This window comes from Ixodes scapularis, unplaced genomic scaffold (genome assembly GCF_016920785.2).
Source record: "Ixodes scapularis isolate PalLabHiFi unplaced genomic scaffold, ASM1692078v2 PGA_scaffold13__105_contigs__length_92229423, whole genome shotgun sequence".
Lineage (NCBI taxonomy): Eukaryota > Metazoa > Arthropoda > Arachnida > Ixodida > Ixodidae > Ixodes > Ixodes scapularis.
In genome coordinates, this window is record NW_024609839.1 from 55,804,793 (window position 1) to 55,832,074 (window position 27,282).

Below are 27,282 nucleotides of genomic sequence, written 5' to 3' on the forward strand. Positions count from 1 at the left end.
AAGAGAACGCCGATTTGCTCCTACAGATACATGCTAAAGTTGATAATCTGTTAACCTTGAAAACGACGTTTCAGGAGCTTAAAATTTTGTTATTGGGTTGAAATAATTCGTTGAATTTAACTCAGCACAGTATGACGAAATATTGACTGATTCCATAACATGTAAAAATGAAACCAAGCAACTGAATACGGAAGTGATCCAACTTAGAAACACATTATCTGAGGATACTGCTCGCATTACCCAGATGCAGGTTGCCTTAAATGAGGCTGCGCAACATAACCGTTTATATATTTATTTATTTTACCCTCAGGGCAAAAGGCGTTACAGAGGGGAGTGGGTTTAAACAAACAAATAGAAAAAATACACAACAGCAAAACGGCAGAAGGACCATAGTTCTGTGAAACAATACATGTTAGTTAAAGGGGCCCTCCGGAGCTTTCTGCGATCGTCTGTTTATGTTTTTATATTGCGTAGTAGGTGCAAGTTAACATGTATAAAAAGTTTTAGATTACAAAACCGTTTATTAAGCAGATGGCAGTAGAAATATATCGGGGCTATTTTTTCTTGGAAGACAATCCCCCATTCCCTGCCCATCGCTAAAACTTGACCAATGGAAATGCTGCATCTCGCGGTGAATCCGAACGTTATTATTGCAACACTTTTTAAGCTTGTTGTAATTGGAGTTTGAGAAAAACGTAAACTGATTGTGGTGCGGGAAACAGTCCGCAATTATCGCTCCAATACCAGAGAACCATGTTTTCTCCCCGCAAGCTTGTTGCTAGGGGGTCATGCGTCGGCGCGCCGGCTCGTCTGCTTCCCGGGGCGTGTGCAGGCGTGCGTTTGCGGGACACGTGTTCCTTCTTCACGTGGATCCCGGCACCGAAGCCAGCTTTGCGATCCTTCCACGTCAACGAGGCAAACTTTTCCTTGTCATCTGTGGAATGCGACTGCGTATTGCAGTAGCAGCGCGACGGTGCGGTCACTGCGCTGCGACGAACGACGACTGCCGAGTACAAAGTCCGGGCCCCTCGACGAAGGTCCGCACGTGTTCGAGAGATTCCCCCGCGGGTCGGCGGTCGGCCGCGTTGGTGACGCGCAGTGACGCCGGAATCCTTCGCTTGCTATTGGCTGACGCGTAAAGAGATGCCCCTCCCGTTTTCCGGGGTCATCTCAGAAAGGGGGGCGTGCCGGGGACTTTGATTGCAATTTTAATAGGGAAATCCGCCGCGCATGACCGTAATTTTATGATTTTTAGGATCCTTAGGGCCTGTAGATTGAGTTACCGCTATAAATAGACCATTGCAGAACGCTCCGGAGTTCACCTTTAAGGCATTTCTAAAACTCTTACTGTCCACGATTTCGGCAACATTCATGGGAAGGTGATTCCAATACAAGGAGGTGTTGGGAATAAAGGAATGATGATATGCGTTAGTCCTGTAGGATGGAATGCCAACTTTGAATCTATGATCGTTCCGTGCTGAAAGATAATGGGGATGTGTTAGAAGCCTTTGCTTGAGAGATGAATTATGACGATATATTTTGTGGAACAAACACAAGCGAGACACTTTTCTGCGGATAGGAAGATTAGGCAAGGATAAGCTGGTTTTCATTACGGTTACGCTGGCCGTACGATCCATGGTAATTAGAAAGAATAAAGCGGGAAGCACGATTTTGGACGGATTCTAATTCAGAAATGAGCGATTCAAGACCGGGGTCCAAAATAGACGCAGCATATTCCAGCTTACTTCGAACAAGGGTTTTGTAAAGAATAAATTTCAATGACATAGGCGCGAGAAAAAAGTTTCTTTTAAGGTATCCAAGCATGCGGTTAGCATTGTTACTCTTGCCAGTTGTCACGAATGACAAATGATGAGGCAAAGAATAACTAAAGAAACTAAACGTTTAATGAGACGAACTTGTGCCCAAATAACAGAACAGAAAAAAAATAGCGTCGCAGGCGTCAATGGCGGCGAAACAGCAGGATCGAACGCTAAGGCGAGATTGACACCGGCTTGGCAAGCAGAGCAGGTTTTGTACACGCGTGGTCTTCTGGAGCATTCGGCGTAGAAGGTTCGGCAAGTAGAACATTCTAACCTCGAATCAACGAAGACGGTTCTCGAATTTACCAGAACATCACATTCTAGTGTCAACAAAAATGTGTAGCCGCGGCCAGGAATCGAACCCTGGCCTTCTGCGTGACAGGCAAGCGCGATAACCGTTAGGCCACGGGCGCGCTGTCTTTTCGGTCAGCCGCGCTCGCAACATTATCCCCCCCCCCCCCCCCCCCCCGCCCCCTTAAAAAAAAAAAGAAAGTGCATCGTCCCGATGCAGCACAAAACAATATTAACAACAAAAGAAATCCACAACAAAAGGACAGCAGCATCGCGAGCCACAGTCCACAGTTCACTCGTCGACGAGAGTGGAAAGTTCTATCGTTCGTAATACGGCTTCAGCCGGACGTCGTGCACCAGCTCGGGTCGCGGCTGACGTCTTGCAGATGGACGCGTTCCGTCGGGAAGGACTTCGTAGTTCAGATCGCCGAGGCGTCGGATGATCTTATAGGGTCCGAAATAGCGTTTCAGAAGCTTCTCGCTGAGACCGCGGCGCCGTATTGGTGTCCAAACCCATACCCGGTCTCCGGGTTGAAAGTGGACGTCCCGGCGACGAAGGTTATACCGGCGTGCGTCGACTCGATGTTGGCCTTGAATCTTGACTCTTGCCAGTTGACGAGCTTCCTCCGCACGCTGGGAGATCAGTTGAGCGTCGTCGTTGCCATCACCGGTTGGCACGTGAGGCAGCATGACGTCGAGCATCGTGGTAACCGTGTACCAGTTGGAACGGTGTCATTCCCGTGGTTTCTTGAACCGCTTTGTTGAACGCAAACGTGACGTACGGCAACACCTGAATCCAAACGTTCACCAACTCGCCCAACAACGAGCTTATTATAGCGCAATTTAAATGTACCGTTGTGCGATTTGCCAAATTCCACAAGCTTCTTCCTAGCATGTCTCGTAGCGGGTGAAAAATCTTCGCTGACAGTTATGCCGCTAGGCTTCAGTTTAACCTTGTAAGCCCTAACCTTGAAATTCACCGGTTGGCGACGACACCAAACGAAGATCTGAATGGAATCGTAGAAGATCTTGCTGATAAGCTTGCTATTGGCCCTCTTCAACTTTCTGACATCCTTTCCGTTCACAGCCCAGACGGCAAGCCGGACAAAGTTCCACCTCGCTTAATTAGGTTTATATCCGCATCAGGGGCCCTAATCTGGACACTTGGCGAGAAACTTGGCGAGAAATCTGGCGGGCGTGATTGGCCAACACCGCACTTGACCTTACCGCCGGCCAATCAGAGCCGCGAGATTTCTCGCCGACCTTTTCGCCAAGTGTCCAGATTAGGGCCCCAGTACGTGAAAGATGGATGAGCACCCTTGGCAGGCTTCGCGCAATCGCAGAAAGAAACGTACTGTCTAAGCTGTACTTCAACGACAAACTAACGCAACACAACCGTAATCTCTTTTGGTAAGCTCGATTTCTCGGAAGAGACAAAAATTTCAAATTTGTTTGGGTAAGAAACGGAAAGATCTTCGTTAAGCGGCCAGAAGAGGCGACCCCCCTTAATATAAATTGTGAATCTGACCTTCAAAAGATGAGTTAACTGGGATGGCTCTACAGTTTATCGAGAGTCCCGACTTTGGTTTCCTCAAACCTGAGTTATATTTAACCCCGGGTAGTGTCTTCACAGCTGTTCATGTAAACAAAAGAAGACTCGGGAAATACTCGGAACAATCTTTGATTACTCGTGAAGATCTAGGCCAGAGGTGCGCAACATATGGCCCGCTGGCCGCATGCGGCTCGCGCGCGCTTTTCTTGCGGCCCGCGGCCTGGCTCAGCACAGAGAGTTGCTTACTGTGCCGTTCAATGCACCAAACGCCCGGTCTGCTTGGCAACCAGCAGTGAAACCCCCTGACCTACTTTTCTCAGTCTTCGGCGAAAGAACTATGATTTCTCAGTTCAAATTTTCCTCTCCAATAATCCCGCTGACAACAATAAACCAGTGTGTGCAGGTTTATTGTTGTCGAGACTGAACCACATCATTCCATGATGTGGTTCAGTCTCGAAAACTTCTTGCTCTCTCTCACCAGACCCCCTTCTCCCTTTAACCACGGACGCTATTCACCCTCTCCCTTCGTGTTTGGATAGTTAGGGGTTGCATCGTCGCATCGGAGGACTTCCATGGAGACTGGAGCTCATCGACCTCCACTCTCCACCAACGCTGAAGTCTATGCTTCTGAACTGAGCGCCTAAAAAACAAGGACGAAAGGAAGAAGAGACAACACGTTGGCGTTGTCTCTTACGCCAACATTTTGTCTCTTCCTCCCTCTTGTCCTTGTTTCTTAGAGCGGAGCTCTTAGGCGCCCGTTTCCGGCTTGAGCGGCGTCGGCGTTGCCGTCGTCGTCGGCGTAACTGCGCGGTGCATTACGGGAAATATCCCATAATGCAACACGCTGGACTCGTGGCGTCACGAGTGACGTCATGAGGGTCACGTGACTTCCCTAGTTTCACGTGACCTACGTCACTACGGTCACGTGACCTCACGCCACGCGTTGCATTATGGGAAATGTCTCATGATGCAACGCGCGAGGAGGAGGAGGAGGGGGAGAGGAAAGGAGGGGAAAGGGAGGAGGAGGAAGGAGGAGGGGGATAGAGTTTGAGGAGAATGAGGAGGGAGGAGGAGGAGGGAAGGAGGGGAAGCAGGAGGGAGGAGGGGGAGGAGGAGAAGGGAAGAGGGTAGGAGAAGGGACGAGGAGGAGAGGAGGGAGGAGGAGGAGAGGGTACGGATGAGGAGGAGTGGCAAACCCTCCCCTCAATACCCTCCCCTCTTCCTCCTCCTCCTCAAGTGCTGCGCTCTAATTCGGCATTGCAGGAAGTTGTAAACCTCTTTCATTTTTTAGGCATTCAGTTCAGATGGAAAACCAACTAGCCCAACTTATTATTTTGAGGAAGACTATGCATCGCGAATCTCAGCTGCATGAATTCTACAAAAATCTGGACAAGAACAAGTACCAAAACCTGGTGGACCACGCCTTGGAACTGTCTTCACTTTTTGGGAGCACGTATGCTTGTGAGCAGGCCTTCTCACAGATGACTCTAAGCAAGAGCCGCCTTCCATCTGCCATGACGGACATGACACTGCGAGATGTGCTAAAGACGGCAACGAGTGCGATGACACTTTATATCGGAAGCCTGATTAAAGTCAAAATATGCGACACGTCGCACTAAGTGCGGCCCGCACAGCTTTTTAAGAAACGTTATTTTGACCCGCGTAGTTTTTTAGTTGTGCAACCCTGATCTAGGCGACCGTGTGGATGCCTTTGTTTTAACAGAAGCGAATATACCTGAGGTAGCTTTGGGTCCTTATAAAATCAGTGGTTACAGTTAGTTTTTTTTTTTCACTCGCCCTTCGGGCAATGGAGGTGGAATTGGGATTTTTATAAGGGAGAATTAGATGATCACAGAGGTACTGATTTCCTTCAGTCATGCTGAGCTTTGGCTTTTGAGCTTGGCAGGGCTTTGTTTGTGGCATCCTTGCTGGCAATATATATGCCGCCCTCCAAAAATGTACTGCATTTTGGGGTGAATTAAGAAATAACTTTAGCTCAACATTTTTTGTAAAAAAGTGTATGTATGATCGGTGATATTATTATTGACACCCTAAACAACTCTTTCCCTTTGGTATGCGACTATTTGAATCTACTCGCAGACTCTGGAATCGACAACACAATACTTGCTCCCACAAGAGTAGAATTTCTTATGGATAAATTAGTCACGACGTGCATTAACCATATTAACGTGAGAGTCCTTGATACTTTATCGGTTAAGTTTTTGTAATCTCGCGGGAGTTAGCTGACCATTACTTTATTTGCACTCCGTTCTCTTCACTTACGCAAGGGCCAATGATTCAGCCAGAGTCTAGAAGCATTGATAATATGAATCGTACCACTTTCAAGAACCTGGTTTCGTTTTACGATTGGGCATCTTTTTTGCGGGAGGTTAAACCATCCGCGGTATATACGAAACTTGTATCGATTATACAATCTTTTAAGAAAAATAGCACTGTAACTGTTAAGGTTGAAAAGCGAATATCGGAACTAGTGTGGCTAAATGATGACATACTTGGCGCTATCAAAACTAAAAAGCTTCTGTGGGAGCGTTGTCAACGCTCGCCTAGCAACGAATGGTTGAGAGTGGAATTCAAGGTCTCGCGTAACAGGGTAAACGCTCTCATAAGATTTGCGAAACGAAACTAGTTCTCAGAGAAAATATTCAATGCTCGTTTCAGTTGAAATAAAACTTGGTCTATAATTTACGAGCTGCGTGGTAGCTCACGAAAGAGCGTTTTGGAATTGGTAGAAAATAGTTTCGGTCCTAACCTCACTACAACAGTGGACTCATTTAATAAATATATTGCCACTCCCATCTATGATATCAACCGTGGTAGTGCAATGTACGTAAACAAAGGGGATGTAACTGCGACTTCAGCATTTCTTCCCAGGTTATCACAGACCGACCTACGATCAATTTTATCTGACCTATAACAAAATATGTCTGCAGGGCTTGACGGCATATCTGTGAGCGATCTCTGTAATAATTTCGAGTCGCTCGAACACATGCTTTTATCTCTTATAAACAAAACCATATTATCGGGTTTGATGCCAGATGATCTTAAAACTGCAATCGTAGTACCAATCTATAAAGGTGGCCCGCGTGATCAGTTTTTCTTGTATATCGGCTCATTTAGATTCTACCGTGTATTTCTAAAATACTCAAAAAACATAGTATGTTTTGTACAACTAGTTTTCTAGATAAGAACATTATCATGGCGCTTCCACAGTACGGTTGGTTTCTAATCGAGGCACGTCCTCTCTGCTGGATGTGTTTTCAGATTCTTTGCATTCGTCGTTTGACAACCACTCCTGTGTCTCTAGCACTTTTTCTTGATATTCCAAAACCATTTGATTCAGTGAACCATGACATTTTATTAGATAAACTGTTTCACCTTGGCCTCAGGGATCCTTTTGCTCGTTTACATAGGAATGCTTTTGTGCGCTCGTTTTCTACTAGTGTTTGTTGGAGAAGCTCATAGTACAAAGGCCACATTTAGCTCTGTTGTTCCACAAGGTTCCTGTTATTCCTTCTTTTATTTAATATATATGTTAACGACCTTCCTCAAGTGATCACGTGTAAGGTATTGCAATATGCAGATGACACTTTGCTTTTTTTCTTGTCATGCTGATATTGGACATGCCGCCCTGGACGTGCAGAAAAATGCCATTGGTGTCATGAATTGGTCTAGAATTAACTGATTAAGTGTAAACGCCTCTAAAACAAAGCTGGTATGTTTCCGCAGACCGAGGAACAAAATGATAGTTTCCACTTTTACTTTTCACAGCTCCAATTGTGTATCATGCTGTTGGAACGCTGTCCAATATGTCTCTCTTGTCAAGTATCTAGGAATATACTTTGATTCTGATCTGTCTTGGACTACGCACCTCTTTTTGGTGTCGACACGTCTAGGAAGTGTATCTTGTCAGCTCTATAGCCTAAAAGTGTTCCTTTCATTTGCAAGTAGAAAAATGTTCATGCACTATTTGGAGTACAGTATCCTTATATTGTGTCACACTTTTTTTTTTTAACTGCCGTCGACAATGGCACGCCAGAATTGATAGCATTCTGAGGGGGATTTTAAAGAGTGTTACCTACGGTTCTACACCTTCCTCAAGTGATAACTTATATAGTTTACTCAAATTGTCTTGTTTCTATTCGTTATTTATTGAGACGATTGTTCTTCACCACTTTTGGTGCGGTGATTTGAAAACTGAGAGGGTAGCCCCACGTACATTTAGGAACACTACTCGCTATGAAATTTCTCTGATCTATACACATTATTGGGAAAGCCCCCATTAGGCGATTTTACGTTCCGAAAATGTTTCATGAACTATCAAATAATTATTTTCAACTAATTCTAACCATGGGATTAAAAAGAGTCTGAAAAAGTTATTTTATGATACCGCCAAGTGATTGATCTACAGTTGAAATTTAGTGAGTTATGTCGTGACCTGCTCTTTCTGCAAGGAATGTGCTGCACTGCCAGGTCATGCCACACAAGTTTCTCTTGGCTTAGGCAGACCTGTATCTGTATCAGTTTATTCCTATCAATAAATTTTATTACTATTATTAATAAACTAAACACCCCTGTGACGTAAATGAGACACATTACCAAAATAATTTTTTTTGTTTGAATTCTTGAGGTATTCCATTCCCTAAGCTAGAATTTTTTAGAACCACATTTATCACGTCATCACGATTTTCTGAAAATCTATAATTAGCCAAACACACGCTCGACAAAACGACCGGCCCGGCCTGTCATAGAAACCTGACCACATTGAACTATTCGGAATGAGCTTCCGAAATTCACAAGCTGCAAGTTGCAAACCGGTGGTCGCATAATTTTTGACGCGTCGGTTGTTCTTTTTTTTTCGAGATTGTAAACTCGCCATTAGCTCAAGAAGATTTGCGCGTTTTGTTTCGACCACATTTGCTGGAGACGTGAGCTCACACCGTAGGCAACTGCTCCCTTTGCACGGGAACTAGTGCAGCCTATGCCACTAGATGAGCTACGCTGAGAGTATCGGCATTCTGTTCCCCCGATCTGCTAGTGGGCGCCGCCATTTTGGTGCTTAGTGCAAATGAGACGCGATTGTCGATTATCACAATTCCAAAATGCGACTTCCTTATCTTTAGATGTGGTGTCAAAAAACTGAAGTGATCTTTTTTTTTTTTTTTTGTCGCGAATTGTTTTAACGTTTTGGGGGGACGGAAAAGCGTTTCCTGCGATTTCAAATTAAGCTTCAGATAAATGGCAACCATGATCTTAAGCAGCAAACGGGCTGAAGCGTCATTACTCTGAAGCCTAGCTTATTTAGTGGGTGTATCGCAGGCCAGGCGCGTTCAACAGAAAGTCTACCGCAGAGAGAAACCCATAAAGAGACCGGGGACCTCAATTTCTGGAAATAGAAAAAAAAAACAAAAAAAAAAACAGACTAGATAGAAGTGCCAACACGCGTGATTAATTGCGCGGGTGTATTGACCTTTCCAGCGGCAGTCTCGAACGAAGCGATTTATAGGCGCGCGTCCCTTTTTTTAAGAGGGTACGTCGGTGGTGCCCGATTGCGCTGGGCTGTGGGTTTTCTAGTCAATGGGCTGCGGCAGCCTGCGTAGGCGCACTTCCGGACGCTGGTGGAGGCTAAATTGCCGCGTTGTATTCTTTATTTTGTGTTCTATGGCTTACAGAATTTCTCGTGGTTTTTAAGAATGCATTGTACAATTCTCGGGAACAAAAACAAGGGAATGAAAGTTGTCTTGGTGAGTCCGCGCGCGACAGAACAAATGCAACTGGAATGTTTGTTTCATTTTATGTTGATATTTTTACGGCACCATACACTCAGCTGTGTCAATCTACAAAGGTCTTAACCGTCAAAAATATTTGACCGCACAAGATATTCGAACTGCATAGTTGTTCCCCGTCCACAGTATGATATTTAACGTGTCTCATCAATCGGACAACATATATTGTACGTACTCCACGGTGTCGCGTTATCCGAACGGGATTTGAAAAAGGTTTCAAATAACACAGCATATCCAATATACAGTGTCGACGATAGTCACTTCACGACGATCGGACGGAATACGGCGTGTTTTGGGGCACATGTAAAAAAAAGCTGCTTTTTTTTTTTTTTTGCACAGCTTCAAAGTAAATGAACGAACGTGTCTATTTCGTCCGCACACCCCGGACCCGACCTTATCAGCTATTTTTCCCGAAGACCCGGAGCATAGTCAGGAAGGTTTTTTGGAGATTATCCTCAACGGAAATAATCCACCAAAAACGTCGAACTGCCCGCGTCGCGGGCTGCTTGACGTTCGCTCTCTTCGTTTGTTTGATGCGAAGGCCGAGCAGGTCACGAGACCTGGTATTTCCTTTTTCTCACAGTGGAAGATAACACACAAAGGGTAAGCATCTTAAACAGGCAAATAAAGTAAAAACTTCCATGAGAAGCCGGCGAACTTCACATTCACAATGCAGGTGGGGAGTCACGCTGACCGGGTTTCCACAGCTCAGGCGGCTAACAGACATTTCTGGCAGATAGGGGTCGCTCGAGTCGTAAAATGGCGGCGGCCAGAGAGCTCGTACCTTTTCATTTTAGTAGTTGCGTCACCGGCGGATAGAGGGCGCTGATGCACTCGGCGCCATTAGGTTGCTTCAATTTGGTTGGTTTCGGTTTCAACGTGAACGCGGCTATGTTGCTGTTTTACATTCTTTTTGCGTAATTTTGTGATACGATTATTTTCCTTGTAGCACACAACCAATGAAACAGTGGTATTGAGCCACTTTGAAGACTGCGAGGTGTATTTGAGCCTAAATTGCGGGCTCTTTTATACCAACTATTTTGATGTATCTGAATATGGTCGGTTGCGAAACTCCTGACTGATGTACTGGGAAGATTACCACCGTCTACAGCCGTGCCCGATGACTACCAGTTTCCAGAAAAACAAGCTAATGAAGAGACTAACACGTGAATATAAAGAAGCATATCGACAGCTTGATTAGCAATCTGCTGAATCAGCCAGAAAAGATTAACTCGCGAGTTTACTGCTCACTGTTTGGTTTTTGTGGGCACCCAACCTTTAGTGAACTTTGCAAACTGAAAACGTATCGTGTGATGACGCAGATAATTGATATAAACAAATAATATCGTCTCGGTCTCTTTTTTTTTAAATTCAGTACTTGAGCATGTTTTGACAGGCCGAGTAGAAATTTCTTATATTATCAACCCTGCTAAAGTACTGATAAGCAGCATTTCGCGATATTGATCCTTGGAAATAAATTATTTTTGTATGAACATTCGCTTACTCAAGACATTATATAAGTGACAGGCGCGTCAAATTAAATCTGAAATTTTTCTTCCGTAAAATTGGCCAAATAAAATTAAAAACTGAAGGAGGAGAAATACATCGGAAAGTTTGGCTGAATTCTAGCGCTAGGCAACACTTCAAAGACCTGCGTGAACAAATATTTCTCTGTTTGAGCAGATTCGCGTTGTAAATTTCGGCGTCGCCAGCCGCCAAAAGTAAAGCTCTATTCGCCATCGACAATTCTGGACTCAAGTAATTATGCAAACGGCTTCTTTTTTTTTTCTTTGCGTTAAATATTGCGGACTTTAGATACTAGCAAAAATTAAAACAGCGTACGCAAAAAAAAAAAAGCGTCGTCATTATTGCGCATATCCCGATCCCAAACTCCTTTTTGGATTAGCAAATAGAAACGACGTTATTTCTTTGTGCACGCTATTCCAAAACTCGCCACTGTTGTCATGGCAGTTTCTTACGCGGGAAGTCCCAACTGGTTATCTAAATGTAATCAATCAATCACTTAAATGACTGTCGAAATGGGAGCGAGCACGGTATACATTTTTTTTTTTAACTTCATAAGTAAACCGACCAACCAAACAACTACGTCGCAAAAGGAAAAAAAAAAATTGAGAACTTCATACATATATGTAGGTGTGCTATTATGAACAAACAAATCGCCTGATGTTGACGTAGCAGTACTTCTAGCCTCAGATAAAATACAAGTTAAACGTTCGTTGTCTATCTCCTCCGCGAGTTTCCTCACATAATCAAAAGAAACAAATTTCGATATATTATATATACAAAGAACGATACTTTCAGGAAATACAAATAGTCTCCTTGCGCTGACTATTCTTGACGCCTACCTTCCGATCCTGAATACAATATACGCGCTTCTTAGTGAGAATGTTCCACTACTATTAGTAAACAAACCTCAGTTGTCATGAGGACCTTTGAACCCTCGTGATGTCTGAGTCGTCGAGTTGACGTATCGGGCTAGAGTTTCGAAGTAAGGCAAGAAAGCGCGGCGAAACGCGACGAAAAACACGATCCGCCAAGGCGCGGAGGGGAGAGCGCAGCAGCAACTTGAAGCAACCTCATGGCTGCCGCGTCACGTGATTCCAAGATGGCAGCGCCCATGCGGAGGAGGATGAAAAGGTCTATACAGGCCTGGAAGGCGACCCCATCGCCATCTGTCGGTTAAGAATCACACTAACCAAAGATGGGGTTGAACTTGTCACAATGATCGTACATATCATGCAAATGAAAGGGTGTTTCTCTACAGATGGCGTATGCGGACGTGTCTCGTGCGTGTCTCTGAAACATGTTTGCTTCGCGCATAGATGCGCTTCGAACATGCCAAAAGGAAATGCTTGTACGATAAATGTGACGTGTAGGGAAGAAACATGCCACGGACGGGTGTCTACCGACTGTCTGTCGTTTAGTGTATTAGCAGCGGAACTATGGCCTAAGGGCATCGTCACTTTATTCATTGCGCCAATTCCCTTTCCGGAGCCGTCGTTTCGCCACCTAGTGCAGAGCGAGCACAATAAGCGATGGTCGCTATTTGAAAGGAACGCCCAAGCGATGTCGTTCTTCTCTGTCGCAAACGCTTTTCGGACTTTTTTTCTTTTTTTTTTAGGACGGAAAAATAGTAGTTTAGCTTCAGATAACTGGCAACTGCGATTTTAGATCACAAGATGGTTGGAGTGTAGCCCCTTTAAGGGGCAGCTTTTTTCAGTTGAACCCGCGGCAAGATTGGAACAGGCCTTGTGAAGAACGCTCAAATGGAAAGCTGAGGACACTTTTTTTATTAATGCGAAAGCATTAACTGTCTCATGGAGCGAGCCGACGTCATCAAGCATTGAAACCGGGCCAAACGGCTCTTAAATACTTCTTGCCAGCTCCCAGCTATGAAACCACGCGCAAAGCTAACCATCGGCACCTTTTACCCTTCGGTCCCATTGGCAGGCGCACGTCGACGAGGCTCCCAATGGCCGGACACGCAGTGCCATGGGGTGGCGGGTCGTGGAAACTGACGTTGCACATGCAGTTTCACCGACCGCCGCAACGTTGGCGCGCGCTCGGCGGCTTCTGCTCGTCTCGTCGCCGACGAACATGCCGCCGCCTCTAGCATCCACGTCGCCGGCGGTGCTTCTGCTCGTCTGGACACCGACGAAGTGGCGCCGCCTCAGGCATCCACACGAAAAAGGGAGCGGACGAGCGGCGTGCGTGCTTTCGCATTCACAACTCATAAGAAGTGCTGAGGTGTACCTCGAGCTTTTCTTATTTATTTAGTTTGTAACACTGTCGAGCCTGATTAGGGTCATTACAAGAGATAGTTCTTCCCCGTTTGATCTTCTGAATCAAAGATAAAATAGTAGCCTTACAACGGAAAGACTCACATTGTGAAATATAGCATTCATTATTTTACAATAACACTAACAACCGCTTGTTAAAAATGCCTAGAAAAGCGTACAAAGATACACATCAATGTTTCATTAAAACAATTTCTAACGTATTTCGCATAATACTACCAAAAAGCGCTCCAAAATATAAATGAATGTTGCGGGGAAAATCGAAATACCAATGTTTGAATGCACCCCTAGCAGATTCATCTACGGCCACTACCCGTCTACCCAGTAATCATTCCAACCAAACCTGAGTGCCTGACGCCCCCTCAGCCCTCATCTCCTCCTCAGCCTCACTTTCTCTCCGCATAGACTTGTGTACTTTGCGTCCACATTTATGTCCCTACGTTGTTTTTTTTTCTTCATTTTCCGATGAGTTGTTAAACGCTGCACTCTGCTTGTCAGGAACGTTTTACATAAAATAATTGCGTATGTCAGTTGAGGTATATATATAAACAGTTTGGGTGATAGGTTGTTTGTTCCAATGATATCAACATCTGCAGCTCTCGGCGTTAGCTCGAAGTACACTGCCTACTTCAAGCACAGTTTTTCTTCTTGGATTCACCACTTGTGAACACCACCGATACTGCGATAAAGGGACACTGACGCGAAATTTGGAGCTCGCAAAACAAGGCTGGAACGATAGGCGAGACGCTGCAAAACCCGAAAGCATCACTCATACAGCGATATCTCTAACGAATGGCCGTATTTCGGGGGAAAAAAAGTGCGCGATCGAACACGGTCGACAAGGCCGACGAGACATGTGACGCCACGATTCTCGTTCTCTCTCCTCTTTTCTTCGTCCGCTCGAGCTGGTGAAACGAAGTGAGGAGGCGAGAAGCGAGACCGATTCCCCTCATTCTCATCCGTTCCAGGAGGATAGTGACGTCATAGTCGTCGCTTGATCGCGCCCTTCTTTCCCGAACATACGGCCATCCGTTCGATATATCGATGTATGTGTTATGTTTAGGATTTTGTCGCGTCCCGTCCCGTTCAACACTTCTCCGTCCTTTTTTTTTTCTTTTTTTGCGGAATTCAAATTTCCGTTCAGGCATCCTTTTGAGCCTTTAACATGATGGAGTTAGTGCTGATGTGCTCTCGTCGCTGACTCCTTCTGGTGATTCCACTCCCGATGGTTTTTGTCCACCAAGACTATATACAATGCATGGAATGCATCTTTGTCTGTTATGTTTAGCGTTCTATCCCAGGCATACACCAAAAAAGCGGTCCCAAAATGGTAACAAATGACGTCACACAGGCGGGCGTATAATGTTGTTAGATACCGCGATCCTGGCGACCTTTGCTAGGAGTCCTAGCAAAAAGTACGAGCGAATGCGAGGGTCGCTGCCGTCGCGGAGTTCCAACTCCTGGCTTCTGAAGCTTCCGTGAACTGTTAGGTGGGACAGCGACCTTCCAGGAGAGCAGGCAATCCTGTTCTACTGAGGGGTGGAACACTGGAGGTGTCACACCGCTGCTGTGACACCTCCAGGACCGCGGCCAGCGAAAACATGAAACTTTATGACGTAAAAGGCGGAAATGGAGGACCCACTTTTTAGGACTTGTAAACACACCAGTCGTAATTCGTGATCCAGAGACCGTAACCAAGGTTTGCTCAAAGTACAGAACAGAAAGCAGACAAGACAAAAATGTATGTTCCAGGAGGAAGAACTACTAACCGTCAAAACCAAACTACTCGCGTTCCATCTAATTTTACTGACGGTTTCATGTAATGATTCAAATAATCTACACCTATTGGGTTGTTCAGAGGGGGGCAATCGTAGGTGTGTCATGTTTCTTTTTCTTGTTTTTAAATTAATATTTTGTACGTGGCAAAAACAAGACGACATAAATGCGACATTTTTAGTTGAGCGCCATCTGTATACGAATCTGTCAATGCGCGATTAGCTTGATCCTTTACGGACATGTGCTAGCACTTGCTCGTTTTACTTCATAGGAAATCTGCTACGATTATGGGGAATACATACTGGCGAAAACAAAAGTGCAGTTGTTTTTTACGGCTCGACGAGCCGCCAAAATGCGGTAAAATTCTGCACTTGCGTTTGTCTGGGTGCGTACAGCTGAGTTTGGGGAAGCTACTGGACCAAGATAAGCCCTATTTTATTTGTCGGCTTTCTTAGCTAGCTGTGGAAAAACTTTTATCGCTCCAGTTTTTGATGGTTACAGCAGTGAAGTTGTTTAGACGAGAGTATACATACATGGGTCAAAACGCGACAACACTATCAACGGGCTTAAATTGATTTCGGCGGGTGCAGTGTTTGCTCTCGTGGTATATTTTTTAGTTTATTGACTGGTATCATCCGGTTATACAAACAAAAATGTCAGGGCTTCATGGTGTTAAAATAACACTATAAAAAGTCTTGAAATTCTACACCTTCGTCGTCAGTCTAACCACGCTGCAGCATCTTTCAGGGTATGCGGTGCATACTTATAAGTGTGCACCGCAAAGGCGTTCAAGAAATATCAACGAATGAGAAGAGCAAGTTCTTTATAAAAGTCAGGGCATGTACTCAGAAAATTCATTTTTTACCACCCGCCCCCTTCAAGAAGAAAAGAAAAAGTTCGTCGAGGATATTGTGCATATACAGAAGTTTCCTTCTTTTTTTCAAGTACATGAATGTGAAAAGCGTATCTACTGCTCGGTTAATCGCCTGCAAACTCTTCGTTCACAGAATAAGCCGGTAAAACGGAAGTGTTCTGCAAACTGCGTGACGAGCGCCAAATGTGAATGGCAGTGCCTGGTGTGCAAAAAAAACTGAGGCTAAACAGCGCCTCGTTGTGTGGATCCAATACATGGCGTCCAAATAGTGGGCTCACAAGGATGGCGTAGGGAACCACGGAGTATACTTCAAATGTTCCGCATGCAAAAACTGAGCTGTCTTTTTTTTTTTTTTTATAGAGTTATGGGTTAGTGGGTAGACCTGAAGATCACTACCCTATTTTTTTTTAGATGTTTTGCCCTATTAGGGTCTCTTTTTGCCCCGGGGGTTGTGGCAAGATGAGACATTTGTGACTTTCTAATCAATTAATATTTTGTAGTTCTACTAAGAATCAAGTCACCTTTGCTGATCGCAGTGCCAAGACGCGAAAAAAGACTTGCATAATTTTTTCCTTGACTCACAATAAAAGCAGCAACAGCATCGATTTGCAAACTTTTATTGCATTTTGTCCCGCCTTACTAATTCCTTGTTTTGGTGTGTAAAAATCAAATCTGAGAGGAGATGGAAGCAACAACATTCCCAACTGGATGTTGACGCAACTTTGAGGGTTGTATAAATAAAGAATGCAACTTTCTACATCCTACATTATTATATGTATCACTCACGAAATCTGGTCGACTAAAATCGCACTTTACCTTATTTTAGTTATTTAACAAATAAACTAGGTAATAAACTTGGCTCCTTAGCAAGTCTTTCATGTCGAGGACTTTTTCGGGTATTTGCTTAGGTGTCTTGGAATGCGGTTTTTGAGTTGTAACTGATTTTATCGAGTATGTCATGGTTTGTGAGATTTTATCAAAAGACTTTAGCACTCAACTATTCTAACGGTAATTTTAATTGCGCCCATATAAGAAAACTGTATAAAAGTCAAAGTTATGCAACTTTTAGGCTGCATTTAAAGAACAGTTATAATCGACTTTTTCCAAATTTCACTCAATGAAATCTAATGTACTCAAAGTCTCTTTAACGTTCAGTGATTTTGGGGTTTTCAATGTCACTCAATAAGTTCGTAAATAAAACCATGTTTGTCTAAAGAAAAAATATTAAATGTTAATCAACCAGTTTTAGTTAGTTATCCATCCTTTCAATCCATAACTTCGAGGCCAAAGCTCAGGAAGGCGTTACGGAATTTAGAGCTGTGAGGTTAAGCTTTGTTGTTGTTGTTGTTTTTCCTTTATTTTATGGTTATCAAAGTTTTTTTCTTTCTTTTCTAGCCCTAAAAGTGTACCTTGTGATTCCGAGAACGTGTAAATTTTGAGAGTCTGTTAACTTTTTCCACTTCTTTTAGAACGTACCTTACTACAATGTGTCTTTCTTTTGTATCGCCACCTGCCGAGCCAGGTCCACAAGCCCTTGAGGCTTTCAGCGGCTCGCTATTGTACTTTCAAAAATGTATTTTCTTCAAATAAAACTATGTTCTATGTTTTATCTGACTCCGCGTTTCGAGTAGCCCCCTCAAACATTGTTTTCTCAGACGTTTAATTCGCCTGCATATACCGCATGACCACCGAAGCTGTACTATGGTGGGAAGGAAGTCATGCCGGCCGCAAGTCGGCAGGCCAGAGTGGAAAGGCTCGAAAGGTTGCCGCCATCTATGAGCAACGGTGGCAACCAGACATCCACGGAAAGCCGGTTGTCTGGTTGTCGCCGTCGCTTATAGTTGGCGGTAGCTGTCCAGAGTTCTTTGTCATCAGGTCGTTTGAGGACGGACACGATCCTGGGAAATCTAGCCCTTAACAGCTCCGCTGTAAAAGTCCGAGAACACTTAAGCACTTCTTATGAGTTGTAAATGCGAAAGTATGATTTCGTTCTTCCGTTCCCTTAGTTCGTCTGCGGCCTAGTGGCGTGGACGCCCACGTGCAGCCGGCGGACGGCCGAGCGCGTGCTTTCGTGAAGTGGCCGCGCCGCGCTGAGCTCGGCCGTGCAGCCTCTCTGGAGTCTGCCCAGACGGGTTCTGCTGGCTCTGCCGCCACCGCTCTCTCTTACCTGCGGCCTCGCAGCTGCGTGCGCTACGCCACAACAGAGAGGAGGAGAGAAAGAGAAGACTTGCGAAAGAGGAAATACTAACGTGGCAGTTGCAGCCACGGGCTGAACGGTCACCGTGCCACAAAAAAAAAAACATGTTTGGAGGTTGTTTTTTTTTTTTTTTTTTTTTTTGCAACTACGCCGGCATGAGTGCCAATGGGAGCCTCGCTAATTGTTAACGCGCGCCAGCCAATGGGAGCATAATCCATCAGAAATTAGCTTCACTTGGGAAAGGGGATTTTATGTGCCGTTTGGCCAACGTTTGGCGTGGTTACAAAGCTGATGATGTCGGTTCGCTCCAGGGGACGGTCAATGCTTTCGCATTAAGAAACCGCATTTCTCGAATGTTGGAAAGTTATAGACGCTGGGAAGTATAATCCCACGGCGCCGCCGTCTTTCTACTTGTGAGTGCGGATCGTCTGACAAGCAAGCCTTGGTAACGCGTGCCCATGGTTGCCAAAATGGTACCTCAACAAGGTATGGGCTACCCACGGAGGAAACACTAGCTCTGATAGCATGGCTCCTTACAAACCTGTATAGTTTAGAAACATCCAAGAAAATAACACTAAAAACAGTTTTTTTTTCCGTGACGCAAATCGACGACGCAGCGACTCTTTTGAGTCGAAGCAAAGAATTGTAAGCACAAAATGTTAGAAGTAGTTGCGTGTGTATTAACACTGGAGGGAGTTAGTGTGCCCTAGTGGGTGTCTGGATGATACATTTAGCTGGTGCCGCTCCACTGCTAGCTTTTTAACGTGACCGCACGCCGGTACGAATCTCCTCCAGACCGAAACGGGCAGGGTGTAAACTCCCGATGATCTCTGGGTTCTGCAGCAGGGCGAGCTTTCACTGCATGTGCGTCGAGCTGCTGTGCGCAAACACACTCGGCACCGATACCTTCAAGAAAAATAAGCAGGGAAGTAATATATCTATTTTAATTTTAGCGAAAGTATTTTTACGTAAATTCCTAGGGCTAGACGGCGCCATTCTGCAGAGGCTTGCTGACTGTCGCTCGAAAATCAGCTCTGATGGCGTCCAGCACGGCGGTGTCACGCAGGACATCGAGAACCGTGAGGGCGAGCACTCTGGCAATGGTAAGCGCCTTCTCGCGCGACTGAAGGGTTCCAGTGGCCTCGTTGAACTCCGACGAGTGGTTCTTGCCCGCGGTGACAATGCCGAAGACGGGGTGGACGCACGGGAGCAGGTGGGAGACGTTCCCGATGTCGGATGTCACTCCCGTCTCGACGAACTGTCCCGGCTCCGAGTCTTCGAAAGTTATCCCTGGGCAGCAGAAATGCATCCTTCGATCACTGCGAGGCACGGCTACAGTGGCTATATATATACGCCGATAAACAAAAGGAGAAGGGGAAAGGAGAACGGGGGGGGGGGGGGGGACGTCAGAACGCCGAGCTCTGGTTGGAATGATTAGTGGTTAGACCTGTGGCTGAAGCTAGATGCCTTTGCCACCACCGCACTCGTCGAACCCGCTCGAATGCGAAAGCCATACCCGGGACGCCGGCGTCGCGCGTTCTAACGCACTCGACCAGTACGCTGGTGACAAAGGCATCTAGTTTCAGGTCTACCCACTAACCGTTTTAACCAGAGCTCGGCGTTCCGACGTCCCCGCACGCTCTCGTCTCCTCCGCCTCTCCTTCAGATTCTTGGCACATAACACAGCCTCGTATATACTGACAAAGCCTGGCAGATCGCCGCGAAAAGCGGCCGCCGAAATGGAAAAGGTGGAGCGGCAGACAATGAATGAGAGGAGAGCCACGTGACTGGCGCCCCGCTGCGGCGGGACGCCGAAACACACTTGTCCCGTGCGAACAATTGTGGTTCGGTTCCTCGCCGCTGCAAAAGCTGTGCGCTGACGTCCAGGTTCCCCGAGAAATGGCTCTTTGATACCCCGTGCTACCAGATCCTCGCGCTCCAAATTTGCGACCCGGTACTCTATGCCTCCATCGTCGAACTGCCGGGCTTTGTGAGTATAGAGGAGGCTATGGATCTACCCACTAATCATTGCAACCAGAGCTTGGTGTTCCAAAATCCCCGTGCGCTCTTGGTTTCTCCTCATTTTTTTTTTTTTTTCGAAAAGTATGTAGCGAGCTCGCTTGCGGCCATTGATGCGTGCGCGACTGCTGAGCGCGATCTGACGGCGAGATTCCACATGTCCTTCTGCAACGTGCCTCTCGCACTATCAAGATTTCCACGGTCTTAACAGCCTTAATGTGAGCTCGTTCTGAACATGCTCTCTAAATATGGCTCTTAAATATGGCGTCCCCTATAATCAGGCTACACAGTGCATCAGATTGTCGGCGGCGACGGCCTTTAGCTTAGGTGACGTGCAAGCAAAAAAGAGCGCCCCTTCGCGTTTTTCCTCCTGGGTCTGTTTGCTGGAGCCGCAGTACCTAGGAGAGGGATTTGGAAATCACATGACTGGCTCGGTAGGGATGCGGGGAAACATGGGCGGTGCCCCTATGAGTGAGCGTCGCTCGCTTTGGAGCTAATATGGCGTTGTAGCTGCAATGTCGGGCGCGTTGGTCAGCAACGAATGGTGCAGGAGGCTTTTGATTTGACTTACCTCACTTACCGCTCATTCACATTGGAAGCGGATTCGCGTTCGCAAGCGGTTGCGAACGCGGTTGTATACAGATCCAGTACAATTGCACGCGCACGTGATGTCATCGAGTGCGCGTGCAATTGTACTGAATCTTTATAGAACCGCGTTCGCAACCGCTTTGCGAACGCAGATTCGCTTCCAGTGTGAATGAGCGGTTAAATCGCAAAGCATGAGCAATGACCTCGCCGAATTTTTTAGATAGTCTTTTGATTCTGGCCATTCCTAAGCCTAAATGAAAGCGATAATGGACCTTTTCCGAGAAGCGTTCTGCACACGCGTGAGCGTCCGATGCCAAGCGGCGGAAGTAGGAACGAAAAATCGAGGAAATTCGGAAGGAGGCAGAGGATAAGCGAGTCGAACACGTGATTGCAGCATGTATATAATTGTGTTACACAAAAAAAGGAAGTGTACGGAAAGATAAACACAACGTTTGAGTGGACGCCACGGATGCCCCTTCTTTAAAGTCGCGTTGGGCACGCGCCGCTGCTCAGAGAGCGAAGAAACTGGTAGCGTAGCTCCCAGTATCGATTGGTAGCGCAGGTAGGCCACTTCCTTGATTTTTAGTTCGTGCAGCCACCGCCTGGTGCCGTCGGTAGGTGGAAAAGGTCCATTGTCGGCATGGCAACGTCTTTGGAAAGCGGATGGCCTTGACTCAGTCGGCCGGGTATTGATAGCACACAAAAGCAGACAGCGTCCCATAGACCTTTGTCTAAATTACCCAAGCATCGAGGAGAACGCTGGAAGTGTAATTCTACGGTCCGCGCGCACTGGCCTTCGTCTTATAAAAGATTCGAAGTAAATAATCATAATAAGGCTTTGACGAACGCCCGTTCAAGGCAAAATTAGTTTTAGGCTTTTTGCTTTAGAACAATTACTACTGCAGGTGCCAGCACGTGCAACGTGTGTAACTACGCTCATAGCATGAACCTCGGTACCCAAGCATTAAGGAGAATGCAGGGATTGATGTTCCACGCGCCACACGCACACGCCTTCCCTGTATAAAAGATTCGAAGCAAATAACCAAAATAAACCGTTGACGAACGCGCGTACAAAATGCCATTTGTTTTAGGTATTTGCTTTAGAAAAGTTCCTACTGCTGACGCCGGCACGTGCGGCGCATGGAACACCAATCCCTGCATTCTCCTTGATGCTCGGGTAATACTGCAATAGGTCAATACCATAGAGTTATTACAGTAAACGCTAGAGGCTCAGCTGGCGCTAGTTTCTATGGGACTTCCGGTTGCAAATTGAAGCGGACAGCATGCAGTCTACATTTCCAGCCTCCCTGTGTATTCCTATGGGAAAACGCGCGTGAATTATGTCTCTTCGCCGGAAAATAACATGAATAACTTTTGTCATTTCGGTTGTACCGGATAGTATGCATCTTTAATGGTACTGTGAAAGTGTAATTGCTTTAGTTACAGCATTTTTCTCTACCACTGAACGATGTTAAACTTCGCTCTATTTCTGGTCCAAACCAGATCTGTTTCAAGGAAGGTATGTGAAAACGAGCGACGATTCTAAGCAAACTAACGATCGAAAGGAATGTAGAGTGTGTTCAAGGTTTGCTAGCATTTCGGTGGTGCTTATATATTGCTAATATGCCCGTCCTCTCATTGGATGAAAATAACTCCGTCGTGCACCTTTACGATCGGTTAAAGAAACATTCGAACGCAAAAAATAAAGCACGTGAGCGACGAAAGGTGGGTTTTCTTATTATTTTCTATGTCGGGCAGTTTTTATCGGGAACTTGCTCTCTGGCTCACCCTATTTGCAAGGATTTGGAGCGTGCGGGTGATGATTTGAACCCAGAACAAGCATCTTCGCACATATTCATGAGCAGAAAGAATAAAGTAGTACTTATTTATTGCGAATCTGACTATATTACGTAGCTTTCAATTTATTTTGATCGTCTTCGTGCACAAGGAGTTACTTATCCAGTGTTACAGCGTAGTTCTTGTCGTCTGTCTTGGTTTTCCAGATGTCCTTCGATCGTTTGGCACGTGTATCCCCCATGCTGGAAAGCGTCGACGCCGTGTTCGCGCTAACAGTGTCCGACAGTGCACATAAACATACGTACGAAGCGGTTTTAACACCGTTTTTCAAACCACGAATTTCAAATAAAAATACTGTAACTGACCATTTATTTCGTCTGCGTGACTAAGAAATGTTACAATGTGTTTAGTACGTACAAATTATTAGTGATATTTGCTCTTATATTCGAGCGCAGAGAGAAAATGCACTCGCTTTTTCCTATAGAAATGCATTACCGGAAGTCAATTTCTGACTGTTTGCTGTCTGCTTCAAAATGCAACACCACACTAACGCCAGCTGAGCCTCTAGCGTTTATTGTAATAACTCTATGGTCTATACCCGGCCGATTGCCAAGGAACTCTATAGGTGTCACAAATGAAAATTTACACAGTCTTCTTTACCGCAAAAATAAACTAGGCATCGCCGAACGCTCATTCTCCGCTCAAAGGTAGAGCTAGAGGTTAAAAGCAGATGCCAAAGTTTCTGCCCGATCCGATAAGTTAATCAAAAGTTATAAGTGATTTTCTGAAAATTTCAATGGGAAAATGGAGCCCATTTTTGTCTGTTTTCGGTTTCTGGTGCCATAGAGCCCCATGTGTTTGAAAACTCCGTCGGCCGCCATTTTCCCATTGAAATTTTCAGAAAATCACTTATAACTTTTGATGAAGTTATCGCATAGGGCTGAAACTTTGGCATCTGGTTGTGACCCCTAGCTCTACCTTTGGGCGGAGAATGAGCGTTCGGCGATGCCCAGTTTATTTTTGCGGGAAAAAATACCGTTTAAATTTTCTTTTGTGACGCCCAGTACTTTCCAAAGACGTTGGCATGCTGACAATTATCGCGTTCATTTAGGCTTAGGAATGGCCAGAATCGAAAGACTATCTAAAAAAGCCGGCGAGGTCATTGCTCATGCTTTGCAATTTAGGTGAAGTAAGGCAAAGCGAAAGCCTCCTGCACCATTCGTTGCTGACTAACGCGCCCGATATTGCAGCTACAACGACATATTAGTTTTGAAGCGACCGGCGCTCACTCACCTGGGCGCCGCCATGTTTCCCCGCATCCCTACCGAGCCAGTCACGTGATTTCAAAATCCCTATTCTACGTACTCCGGCTAACTTTAGCCGCGGTTAGCGCTTCGAGCAAACGGGCCCTGGTGGCTTCAGTGCCTCGCATAGGAGGTGCATGGCGGTCGTCGCGCTTAATTCTTTCAATCATTGCAGCACGACATTTTTTTTTTGAAGAAGAAGAAGAAGCGGCTCAATATTGTTCTGTATGAGCGAGTATACTTTTTCGGAAATTCAGTGGAATCTAGAGGCTCCAGTACGTCTTTTGTCATGTTCATATTTTCTAGTATTCGGCCCATGGACGACATGCCAGCGTGCGGAAAACTCGGGATTAAATCCTTTCCGAAGTTCACCGCTATCTAGCCGCTTAAATATGAATTTAACTGTTTTCATGCAAATGCCCGTAAAATGTAGTTTTGGGCCCGACACGCCAGCGTGCAAGACCTCCGAAATTGAATATTTTCTAGAATTCAGCGCCTCGTATACTCGTATTCACCTCAAGGAACCAAGTAAAGAAAACCCGGCTCATCGCAGACCGTTTCTAATTTTCCCCTTATCCGTTGCATTAAAATCTACGTAGGTGTACCTTGAATTAGATTTATGTTATTTTGTCTGGATGTATACACGTTCCAAACACCATAAGCATCGTTTCTTCTTTCGACAACCAAATCTTATTAAAACTATAGTACCACTAAATATGCTGCTTCAGAGTAACGACACTTGGACACTCGGAAGCTTCATTTCAAATCACATCAAACGCTTTTCCGTCCTCCACAAATGTTTAAATAGTTTTCGACAAAGCAAAGCAATATTACATGAGCTTCCTAACACTAAATCTAAAGGTGAGGAAGTCGTACTTTTGAATCGTGACGATCGGCAGTTGCGTCGGCTCGGCAGAAGCACCAAAATGACAGCGCCCACAACAATATCGGGGAGCGGAGTGCCGATACTCTAAGCGCAGCTCATTTAGTGTCTCTAGTAATAACTACTTCGCGCAACGCATGAATGATACGCAATACTTCCTTTTTACTTGATATGAAAATGAGTATTTCGGATAAATATGTCTAATATTTCTGCCTTACGGTAATACTTAATTTCAATTTCATTGAATTACATTATCTGATCGGCCAATCACACGTCAATGGCAGTGAGTGTACTCATCGTCGTACAGCTCTTTATCGATTAGTTTCAGTTTCGATGCTGGCACAAAGAAGAAATAAACTACCGGTTTGTAACGCTCTCACGCCATTTTCGTCCCTAGTCTAAACAAAGTTAGTACCGACTGCGCCCCCGATCGTACAGTGTGACGCGATGCTCAAGAGAGGTGTGACACTGGTTAAAGATTACAATCGCCACAATGCTCGCTGTCCGTCGGCTGCCACACAGAAGTCAACGCGTGGCCTCCAGGATTTTTCGCGCGCTGGCAGCGCTCTTCAGGCCACTGCATTCGCCCGGTAGAGGCTGTTACTGCGGGGCGCTTGGTAGCCCTCAGATCCAAACCAAACAACACGAAGAAATAGCAGCGTATTTCATCATCACCCTGATCGTTCGTCTTCAGGAGCAGCGCGAAATCTGCTCCCCGCCTCTCGCCGCAACACGCAGACCCTTGTCAAGGAAGAAGTTGATCGATATTTGAAGGTTCATCTTTTCAAAGAGCGAACGGTGTAGAACGAACGCCCACGATGTTGTTTTCAAACAAGCTGCGTTTCTAATTATTTCAGTAAAAAAAAACAGGAAGTTGAGATATCAAAATCAGGAAGGCGAGTCAAAATATAAATTCTCACTGAATAGTGAAAGTGATAGTGATTTATTTCGGCTCAAGAGAGCCGCGGCGCCGCAGAAATGCAAGTCGCCCATACCGTGAAGGCCCACGGCAGGGCGTCCAACGAGAATGAGATGTTATTGGACGGATGACTTTTGAAAAAAAATGGTGATGATGGTTGAAAAGGAGCTTGTGGACGAGGGTTAGGAATTGATGTTGCGATTGAAGAGGATGAAGAGCGTTAGAGCCGGTTCAGACACTTGCGTTTGAGTGCGTTTGACTGCGTTGCGTCGAGAACCGAAAGCGAGTCACCGGCACATCTGTGCTTTGTATGAAGCGTGGAATCCAATTCATGGAATCATCTTGGTACGCGATATAAGCAGCAGAAATGTCCTGGTTTCTCGCTGCCGCAACGCAGTCAAACGCAACTGTCTGAGGCAGGTGTTAGGCTTGCAGCGCTCTTCGCGACGGTGGTCTTCATGGGGCTGCAATGGGCTGCTGACTTCTAGCAGGCCGGTCTCGAGAACCTGGCGATGGCTCCCTGTGTGTACGGCCCGTTTGCTTTCTAAAGACGTTGCCATGCCGACAATTATCGCGTTCATTTAGGCTTAGGAATGGCCAGAATCGAAAGACTATTTGAAAAATGCGGCGACGTCATTGCTCATGCTTTAGGATTTAAGTGAGGTAAAGCGAAAGCCTCCAGCACCATTCGTTGCTGACTAACGCGCCCGATATTGCAGCTACAACTACATCTTAGTTTCGAAGCGAGCGGCGCTCACTCACCGGGGCATCGCCATGTTTCCCCGCATCCCTATACACGTTTGCAAGTCCGGCTTCAGGGCGCTGCCATCTTGCCTGTCTGGGGTGCGCTTGGACCAGTCATAATCCGATTACGAAGCCTTGCTAAGGCGTCGTAATCGGATTATGGCCGCTCCCGAGAGCGCACCCCACTGAGGAAGATGGCGGCGCCCTGAGACCGGACTTGCAAACGTGTATACCGAGCCAGTCGCGTGATTTCAAAATCCCTCTCCTAAGTACTGCGGCTAACATAAGCCGCGGTTAGCGCTTCGAGCAAACGGGCTTAGGGGTTGGGGCAGGTGCTGGCCTGGCGGCGGTCTTCGCGAAAGTGGGCTCTGAATTCTCCCAGTTTGCGGTCGAGCCCGTAACCAAGCAGTGTGATTAGCTGGCTTTATGACGAGGGGGAGAACACGTCTTACGCCCAGCTGGCTTTCTCTTCTTTCGATCTTGGATTCTGGAATATCATCCCGAAACAGCGTGAAGGTCGGTGCAGCAAATAAAAATTTTCGAATCAACAAAGGTCGACTTATATTTCTCTATTCTGATGATGAGAAGAATGAAGATGCAAGTTTCATGTCGCGAGCTCACACTTGCCAGCGTGATTTGAGGCCATTTTGTTTCCATTTCTGGTTTTTTTCTAAGTAAAGCGCCGCATGCGGAGATTTAACGAATTGACTCGGCTCGCTTTTTTCTGCGGGCAGCCGAGCGTTTGTAAAGGCCGGAGCAGAGCGCGGGAAAAATCTCAGAGGCCATGATCTGCGTAAAATAGTTCTGCTGGGAACACCACTGTCCTGTTGGACGCTTCACATACCACCGAGAAAACAATGTCTAGGATTGCTGCAATGAGAGTCAATGCGCACATG

At 45.9% G+C, this 27,282-nt stretch overlaps 1 protein-coding gene across 1 annotated transcript in view; it reads right to left on the reverse strand.

The window, feature by feature from the left end:
- Positions 1-19,058: 19,058 nt before the first annotated feature.
- LOC8043126 (peptidase M20 domain-containing protein 2) overlaps positions 19,059-27,282 on the reverse strand; it is a 45,984-nt gene continuing 37,760 nt past the window's right edge. The window contains exon 7 of the mRNA XM_029966557.4: positions 19,059-19,422. Coding sequence (XP_029822417.3) covers positions 19,115-19,422 — 308 coding nt within the window. The 3' untranslated portion in view covers positions 19,059-19,114. The remainder of the gene's footprint in view (positions 19,423-27,282) is intronic.